Source organism: Triticum dicoccoides, chromosome 7A (assembly GCF_002162155.2).
Source record: "Triticum dicoccoides isolate Atlit2015 ecotype Zavitan chromosome 7A, WEW_v2.0, whole genome shotgun sequence".
NCBI lineage: Eukaryota > Viridiplantae > Streptophyta > Magnoliopsida > Poales > Poaceae > Triticum > Triticum dicoccoides.
This window is the reverse complement of record NC_041392.1, coordinates 180,365,559-180,375,589: the sequence shown is the minus strand read 5'-3', so window position 1 is coordinate 180,375,589 and position 10,031 is coordinate 180,365,559. Positions and strand designations below refer to the sequence as shown.

Sequence of the window (10,031 nt, the reverse complement as noted above, 5' to 3'; positions counted from 1 at the left end):
TAATAGTCACTTGAAAATAAGAAATAACAAAGATGCATAGTCTTTGAAAAGAAAAGAGACCGATGGTCCTGCTTTATTACTTATCATGGTATATACAATGTTAAAGTATATACATGATGAGAGCCGGTTGCTCAGGTGTAGTATGGCCGAAGTTGAGCAATGTTCCACGGCCGGCGGGTCTCCTCCTCCGACTTACGTGAGTCTTTGTGCTCTCGAACGTCAATGAGGTAATATGACCCGTTGTTTAAGTTCTTGCTGACCACAAAGGGTCCTTCCCAAGGTGGGGATAACTTGTGTGCATCTGACAGATCCTGGATGAGCCGGAGCACCAGGTCGCCTTCCTGAAATGTCCTGGACTTAACCCGGCGGGTGTGATAACGGCATAAATCATGTTGATAAATTGCTGATCAAGCTGCTGCTAAGTCTCTTTCTTCATCTAACAAGTCGAGTGCATCCTGTCTGGCTTGTTCATTATTGGCTTCAACATAAGCTGCCACACGGGGAGAGTCATGACGGATGTCACTGGGCAACACTGCTTCTGCTCCATACACCATGAAGAAACGTGTGTAACCTGTAGACATGTTAGGTGTGGTGTTGATACTCCACAGCACCGAGGGTAATTCCTCTACCCAACAACCCGGCGTTCGCTGTAAAGGAACCATAAGCCGGGGTTTGAGACCTTTTAAAATTTCCTGATTTGCTCTCTCAGCTTGACCATTGGATTGAGGATGAGCTATAGAAGAAACATCAAGCCGAATATGATCACATTGACAAAACTCCTCCATAGCCCTTTGGGACAAATTAGTGCCATTGTCAGTGATAATGCTGTGTGGAAAACCAAAACAGAAGACCACCTTTTTCATGAACTAAACCGCCGTGGCCGCATCACACTTACTCACCGGCACTGCCTCAACCCACTTTGTGAATTTATCAACTGCCACTAGAAGATGTGTCTTTTTATCCTTAGACCTTTTGAAAGGTCCCACCATGTCAAGCCCCCAGACCGCAAACGGCCAAGTGATTGGAATCACCCGGAGTTCTTGAGCCGGCACATGTGCTCGTCGTGCGAACTTTTGACATCCATCACATCTACTGACCAGATCCTCAGCATCAGCGTGAGCCGTCAACCAGTAAAAACTGTGACGAAAAGCCTTGGCCACCAGAGATTTTGACCCGGCGTGATGACCACAATCGCCTTCATGGATCTCATGAAGTATTTCTTGGCCTTCTTCAGGGGAAACACACCGCTGAAACTCTCCAGAGACGCTGCGATGGTATAGTTCTCCATCAGAAATCGTCATTGACTTAGACCGTCGGGTTATCTGTCGAGCCAGGGTCTCATCCGCTGGCAACTCTCCCCGGGTCATGTAAGCCAATAACGACACTGTCCAATCTAGGATGACATGAAGAGCCGCCACCAACTGCGTCTCCGGGTCAAGAACGGCTAGATCTTCTCCCGTGGGTAACTTGACAGACGGGTTATGCAAAACATCCAAATAGGTGTTAGGTGGCACCAGCTTACGCTGAGGTCCCAACCGGCTTAGAGCATCAGCCGCTTCGTTCTTCCTATGGTCGATGTGCTCCACCTGATATCCTTTAAAATGTCCTGCAACAGCATCAACTTCGCGGTGATAAGCCGCCATGAGAGGGTCTTTGGAATCCCAGTTGCCTGATACCTATTGAGCCACTAAATCTGAGTCGCCAAGACATCTGACCCAGCTCAGACTCATCTCTTTGGCCACTCGAAGACCATGGAGTAAGGCTTCGTACTCTGCTGTGTTGTTAGTGCAAGAAAACATCAGCCGTAACACATAACAAAATTTGTCACCTCGAGGGGAGGTTAAAACAACTCCAGCCCCCGAGCCTTCCAACTGTCTGGACCCATCAAAATGAATAGTTCAATATGTGTTGTCTGGTTTCTCTTCTGGCATCTGCATGTCTGTCTAGTCATTAATAAAGTCAACCAGTGCTTGAGATTTGATTGCAGTACATGGTACATACTTCAACCCATGAGACCCAAGCTCAATGGCCCACTTGGCGACTCGTCCAGTGGCTTCTCTGTTTTGAATGATGTCTCCCAAAGGAGCAGAGCTAACCACAGTGATTGGATGACCCTGAAAATAATGTTTAAGCTTTCGGCTCGCCATGAACACCCCATATAAAAGATTTCCAAAAAGCAGGGATCTTAGCGATGGAAGGAGATGGGATCAGAAAGCACATAATCATCGATAACTTCATCAACATATATGGTTCATACCATACATCAGAACTATCTATTAATGCATCAGTATCAATAAAGGGGGTTGTGGAGTGTATTGCAGCAAGCTAGCTTTGACTCTTGGCTAACATGTACTACGACTACAGTAGTTGAATAAGGTGGGAGAGCACACACGAGTCCAACTAGCTAGTAACCACAACGATACACCACTATGGATTCTCACTCCTCTCCCTACCAGAAGGCCGCCCATAGCACAAACACTTATCTTGACTTTTTTTAAGTAACCATTAAAGTTGTCTATGATCCACACACATTTGATGAACCAGAGACTAACGCCTAAGATTCACTTGACGAACATTGTTAGTCCTCTACATGTATATTGTCATCAACATCAAAACATGATGTAAGGGCATGATTGCACTTTCACCAGCGCGCTGAGCGCACGTCGTCCACGTCTCCCACCCCCCAACCCCCAGGACTTCATGACCTCCTTGCGCCGCGAGGGGTCCGTAACCGGCTTAAATAGCCGGGCGAGCCCCAAAATGCCGAGCTCCTCTAAAAAAGGGTTGTCCTACTGACGCCCCTGTGGGCATGTCTCCGCCATTGCCCAGTCAGAAAGGCCGTCCCTAGTCGCCCGTTTAGGCATGATTCGGGACGGTCCTAGTAGGGCCCGACGGTTGGGGGGCTTTTTTACACAAATTATAACCTTCGGCTGGTTCGGTGGGCATTTTCTTTTCATATATAGATTTCAAACGAAAATTGGATGGTATGGACGACCATTTTCTAATGTTTTCCAACAAATTTCAAATGGACAATTTTGGACATAATTTGAACATAATTCATATTTTATAATTTTTTACAAAGATTGGAACGAATTTTGAACTAAAACTTTTTTAAAACAACTAATCTACTCATCGTCACTTGCGTCTTCCAGCATGACAAAGTCGAGCTCACCGCCATCGTCGTCACCCGGGCCGTCGTCATCATTGTCGTCGCTGCTACCCACGCCGAGGAAGTTGAGGTTGTTGTCTTCCTCGCCGTCGTCGCTGCCTTCATGGACAGGCGGAGGGCCTTGTTCCACCCCGGCATGTCATCTGGGTCGCGAGGCGCGTGAGGCGGAACCCACCCCTGAGCCGCCGCGGACTCGCAGATCGCCTAGAAGAGGTCGAACATGTCATCGGGGTTGCTTGCCTCTCTGAGTGCCACCAGGTTGGGTGGGATCTCCGGCGTGGGTTCACGACAACCGCGGGCACAACATGAGGCGGGGCAGGGGAGGATGGACATGTCGCGCCACACCAGCCCTGTGGCTCGCAAGTTCCTGTCGACGAGCCTCTACAATGACCTCGTCAAAGCTCTTCCCCACCCAGAATTCACACTGGCCATGCGTGTCGCACCGGCCGTCGTGACGCTACCGCTGCTCATCGCGGGGGACGGCGGAGCCCTCGACCGCGTAGCCGCTGCCGTTAATGTGTGCTAGCCCGACGGCAGGCGGGCGGCACGAGGATGTCATACCGTGCCCGTTCTTCTGCCTGATCCAGCGTCAGCGATGAGGGGTGGGACCCCGCCGGAAGTGTAGTAGTCGGATGTCTTACTCAGACTACCCACAGTGGGAGTAACATAGGTGCTAACATCACACTTATCTAAGCAAAATAGATGATGTGGCATGTAATTAATGAAGAAAGAGAGGCATGTGGTAACATAGCTAGTTACTGTAACATCACACATATCAAGAAAAAATGAGTCTACAACCTAATAAATGAAGTGATGCATGACACAATACATATGTTACTACTCACTGTGGAGGTAGTAACATAGACTAGTAACATATGCATGTTACTACTCTAAGTTACTCCCCACTGTGACTAGTCTTAGATTGTGCAATGGGAATTTTGAGGGTTTGGTAGTGTATCCTGATGAATGATATCATAGTTTTCTGGCCTTCTTTTTGTATGTACAACGCTCTAGGCTTTGGTGAGTACTATGGTCTGCACTGGTCTTGGTGATGCATTCCTAGCATTGCTGGGTGACATACAAGTTTCAGGCCACTTGACTGTTAACTCCATTCTGACTTGGAGACATGACGTGAATCGTGCATCGGTGAATCGGCAGCATCCCGCAGGTGGTGCCATGGCCGGAAGTATATAGCAAAAAACTATCACATCACAGGCTAGGGCTATAAAAAACTATCACTTTTCTTAATCTTTCAAAAACCTACCACAAAATTGATTGGTTGTTTCAAAAAACACTAACGGTTGAGCAGTTAAGTTTTAGACTAGATTATGATAGCTCGGACCCACTCGTCAGGTTGATCGTTAGGTTTAAACGTTAAGTTGACTGTTGATAGGTTATGACAGGTGGGACCCAAATATCTTTAAAGAAGCAGTCAGGTCCCTGTTATATTTTTTAAAAAAGCAATCGGGTCCCTGTAAAAAAATACAAAAAGCAATCGGGTCCTCGCCAGCGAGCTCATCGCCGCTCCTCTGGGCGTTGCTTTGGCCGTGGATGTGGCGGCCATGGCCAATGGCAAGCAGCAGCTGCTTGCATCTGGAAACCACCCATCCTCCTTATTCACATCGCCGCCGCTAACTGCTCGCGTGAGCGAGCACGATGCCCCGCGCCATCAGCACCTACCACGAGTCCCGTTGACGGCCAGCGAGCTAGGGCCACCTCGAGTGTTGCTGCCCTGGCCACTGGCTGTGAGGAGCTCCTCCCGCACCTCCGTCAGTCTCCCGTCCAGCGCCTACTACTGCCGCCGCCCGGATCCGCTCGATCGCGGCCTAAAAGCCGTCACGCCGCCGTGTCTCGTCGGAATCCAGCGTTGTGCACAGGGTGCGGACCGCAACTTCGGTCTCCGCCGCCGTCGCTGCTCACCGTTGTTGCCTGTTGCTGTCGCTGCGGCTGCCTACGGCTGCTGCTCACTGCTGCGTCGGCAGCCCCACCATGGTCAACCATGGACGCGTATTGCGGTCGTGGGCAGCCTGATCTGGTCGGGGCTTGAGCCGGCGAGCTCATCCTCCCCACCTAATGGCCTCAAGTGCACCTCCTCCCCCACCATGCCTCCCCTCCCGACGGCCATTGATGGGCAAAGAAGCTGACTTCGGGGCCCACTTGTCATAACGTTAGAGTTAACGGTCAACCTAACATGTGGGCCCGCCCTGTCATAATCCGGATCAAATTTTAATCATCGAGCTATTAGTGTTTTTTTGGAACAGTCAACCAATTTTATGGTAAATTTTTAAAAGATTAAAAAAAGTGGTAGTGTTTTGTAACCCTAGCCTGTAATGTGGTAGTTTTTTTGCTATATACTCCATGACCGGCGTTAATTGCACACGCAGTTGGAGCATTCTGAAAAGACATGGCGTGAATCGTGCATAGGTGAGGACAGGGGCCAACAATTTCTCTCTGTGCTGAATCTGCTTGCGGCTGTTAACAATGTCCGTGAAGGTAAATTATACAGTATTATCACGCATAAGGTCCGAGGGCATGGTTCAAATAAATGCACCCGGAAAAGAAATAGGAAGGACTTGTAATACTCAAAATCATGAATCACAATTAGCACGGCATCTATCCTCTACATTTTCAGCACCGCATCATGATCAGATTGACGGAAATTTCCAGAAAATGAAAGCAAGCGGGAGCTGCAAGTTTCAGATAACTGACGGGAAACTGAACTGGGGACATAGTCGGATTCAGAAAAAAGGAAATCTTACGCGTCCTCCATCGCGTAGTGCAGCGGCTTTAAATATCAGCAAAGACCACCTGCGCGTACCACAACACCTTCCCGATCCCGCAGACAAACCTCTCCCAAATCCCAGTCGCGCGCCCTCGATCGACATCACCCTTTCCTAGCTGCAGTAGAACCCTAGCAGCAGATCGGGCAGCCGCCGGCCGGGATGGAGGGGCTCGACGTCGACGACATCTTCCACCACTACCGGCTGAGCCCTACGGAAGTGGACGCCGTCACCTACTACCTGCCACGCCTCCTCTCCGGCGAGACGCTGCATGCCGTCGACAAGCTCATCCACCGCGTCGAAATCTCCGGCTGCGAGCCCAAGGATCTGGCCGCCCGGTACGCGCCCGTGCCGCAGGCCGTGAGCAGAGGCGACCGGTTCTTCTTTACCACGTGCAAGAGCAAGAACGGGAGCAAGCTCCAGAGCGTGCGCGGCGCCGGCGGCGGCACATGGACCATACAGAAGACCACGGAGATTTGCCACGCGGGAGTCAAGGTCGGCGAGGTCAAGAACCTGTCCTTCAAGAAGAAGGGCAAGTCCACGGGCTGGGTCATGGAGGAATACCGGTGCCTGCTGCCGGAGGCCACCGTCTCCGACGGGGTGAAGGTGTTCTGCAAGATGCACTTGGCTCAGCATGCTCCTGACGCGGCCCGCCAGGAATCGGAAGCATACAAGCTTCAGCAACAGCAACCAGAGGCCGTGACCCCGAGCACGCACGCGCAGAAGAGGCCAGCGCCGGCTGCCGCCGCCGATCCTCATCCTCCGCGCCCCAAGAAGAGGATGCGCGGTGCTGTCCCCGTCCCGGCACCTGCCACACCGTCGTTCACCGCTGCAGCACCGGATTTCTTGCCGGATGAGTCCGTACCTGAAGCTGACGACGACATGGACCGGTTCTGTTGCACAATCGATGAGCTTCTCGGGTTACAAGTGGAGGAAGATCTCCCGGTCGGAGCTACTAACAGCATCGAACAGAATTTCTACTTGGAACCAGAGGGGCCGCAAAAGCTTTTCGCTGATGCTGCAGAAGAAATCGTCCCGCTCGAAGCTGACGAGCTGGAGTTCCTTAGGGCTATACTCGATGAAGGAGCAGAAGAGCAGGAGCGGGAGGCTGTCTCGACCAACGACAAGTCATCCATTGTTCAAGACGTGGGGACTTACAACCCGCCGCCGATCATCTTCCATGATCCATTTGAAGAAGCGTGGAAGGCCGAAGAGGCGCTCGAGAACGAGAGGAGGTGCAATGCCGCCGCCAATCTTCACGCTGGAGGGCACAGCAACTTCTTCTCGCCTGCAAGTGTCTACTAAGTCCGATGCTGAAATTGTTTTCAAAGTGTATACGAGGATACTCACTGGCTGATGTATTAGTTCGTCCATGTACGATCGCCACGAGATGTACCTCTGAGCTGTTTGCTCCACTTGTTCATGCAAGCTACTAAAACTGTTGTTGTTCTTATTGCTCCTGTGATGGATTTTCTGAATCTTGTGTTGACAATTTTGCATGCTGCAGCTCATAGTTTCTCTCAGCTCCAAACTTCGTAATTACTCCTTCCATCGCACGATTCTGGTCAGTTTCGATTCATCGTCAACTACTAAGCTTCGGTTCAGTTCTTTCGCTCACATTTGGTTCTAATAGGAATAAACTCTGAAGTCTCGTTTTTAGTGAGGTTTTCTCTCTACTATCGTTTGAGCAAACTTAAGCAAGTACTCTCACTGCAGCATGCTCTATCAGTTCAAAACACAAGACCTTTTCACTTAAGACTTGAAAAAATAATGGTTGTTAGCCATGCTACCTTAAACCTTTACTACAAGCAACAACTAGTCAACCCATCTCAGACCTTCAGTTGAGAGGATAGGTTCTGAAGTAAAAGAGAATCAGGTAAATACAGGCAGTAAAGGTTCTGAAGTCTCAACTATCACTGCAGTATGCTCTAGCAGTTTATTTATTTTTAACTGAAACTTTCCACTCCGGAGTCAGGACGTACAACTAGTGCAGCTTAGATTAAGTTCTACAAGTCTGATTAACTTCTGGGTGTGCTTTTGAGAACAGATGTACAATCCGGGGTTCATGAGTTGTCAAGCCTGAATTTGCAAATCTTGTTTAACAATCACACATAACCTTGAGGAACTCTCTCTGAACATTTCACACTTATTTGGTTGGAGAAAGCTTATTTCAGATTAGTTTGAGTAGACACCTCGACAGATTTTTCACACGGAACAAGTAGAAATGGGATGTCATTGAGGAATTGCTTATCATCGCTGCAGGATTGTGCAAGATGAAAACAAGACCTGTCCAGTCTCTTCATGGATGTAGCTAAAGGAGGTTTCTCGGTATTTCCTCTATCAAGAGGTCGGGGAAGGAGGGAGGTAGTTTCTGTCACCCGTAGTTTAAAAACCGAACCGGACAGCCAACCGGACCGGAAAAAACCGGAACCGGCGATCCCGGTGTTTTTTTAAGCACATCAGACTGTTCGAGCAAGCGAACCAGAAAAACCGGTTGAACCGACCGTTTTTTTCAAAAAACCGGTGAACCGGGCGGTTCACAGAAAACTGGTCGGTTCGATGTTGTTTTTAGAAATACCCCTCAATTGACTCGTTTTCATGCGACGGTGGGGCTAGAATCGAAAAAGGGAAAAAAAAACCTCTTTTGGTAGGGTTTCTGCCGAATTGGGAGCATTTCTCTAGATTTTGTCCATAGACAAACACTATCGGGCGCCGCCGCTCCCCTCCGTCGGCACCCTCGCCAGGAGGTGCGGCGATGCCGCCTCTCGCTCGCCACTCCGTGCGACAGCACCAGGCCACCAGCCCACGCGGCCACTTGTTATGTGCCCCCTTTGTTGATGGCTGGGGGAGGGGACGCTGCCGCCTAGTCTACAAAGGCCTCCCACCGTTCAACTCCAATCTCCCTCTAATCCATTCAAGTCTACAAAGGCCTCCCTCTGTTCCAGAGTTGAGACCAGGAACAGCCGAGTAGGAGGATAAGGGTGCCACCTCTGCTAATACTTGATGTTGATGTTGCTTGCTGCTACTACTTGATGTTGCTTACCTTGCTAAATGCTACTATAGTACTATGTTTGAGTTGGAGATTATCTATATGAATTATTTAGATATTAATCTGTAGTTGTTGGTTACTCTGTGAATATGATTACACATTTTTTATCTATTGATTGGTGTATTTCTTGATAAAATATATATTATTTTATTTCTATAAAACCGACAATCGAACCGGTGAACCGGCGGTCCGACCAGTAAAAACCTGAACCAACAGCCTTGCCGGTTGGATTACCGGTTCGGTTTTTTAAACTATGTTGTCACCGCAGTATCTCCGCAACCCACCATCACAAGGACAATGATATTCTTCTCGTACATAAGGGCAAATGTTATGTGGTCGACTTCACACAACATCGAGAAGAACATTATTAACATAAACATTCAGGGCTCATTTGGTTGCCGCAGTTCCCTCAGGGATTCCTTCCTTTTACCTGGGCCCGGAACCCCTGTGGAAACTCACGCTAGGAAAATCGAGTCTGACATTTGGTGACCCAATCCGCGTGGCATGCCAGCCCGAAACCCTCTCTTTCCCTGAGAAGAGGTCCACGCCTATGCACTCGAGGAAATTTCCCCATGTCATCTGCCTCACACTATGCCCGTCCACCTTGTCGTTAAACTCTGCCTTCATCGCGTGCTTCCCCCCTCCCTTACCACCAAATGATCATCCCCGAGGAGGAGATCTCCCCGGTGGAAGGAAGGGGATCCCATGTGCTCATGAAATTCCTCTATTGGGATTTTAGCACCCTAGGCTTTCCCCCTAGCCACCAAACAGAGCCTCAAAGGAGAATTTTTTTTATCCTATCAGCGTTCAACACCTAAACATCCTAGAATATCCCCAAGAACTAGGGGTTTTACTCAACATTGAGACAACGAGCATCATAGGGGTAATCATGGCAATCATGGACAAACAAATCAATATAATGCACGTTGGAGGGTATTTGTATTACAAAGAGATGAACAGAGGGATGATGATGGTGATGATAAAGAAGGTTAATGCCGAAGTCTCATTGATCGGGTTGATGGCATGGTGGTAT

General features: G+C 49.3%; 1 protein-coding gene across 1 annotated transcript; it reads left to right on the top strand.

Moving 5' to 3' along the window:
* Nucleotides 1-6,111: 6,111 nt before the first annotated feature.
* On the top strand, nucleotides 6,112-7,254 carry LOC119333357. The gene has a single exon (XM_037606280.1). It carries the CDS (start codon nucleotides 6,112-6,114, stop codon nucleotides 7,252-7,254), a length of 1,143 nt encoding a protein of 380 aa, XP_037462177.1.
* The last annotated feature ends 2,777 nt before the right edge of the window (nucleotides 7,255-10,031 follow it).

Coding starts and splice junctions, on each gene's coding strand:
- LOC119333357 (XM_037606280.1), top strand. CDS start 6,112: ATGGAGGGGCTCGACGTCGACGACATCTTCCACCACTACCGGCTGAGC.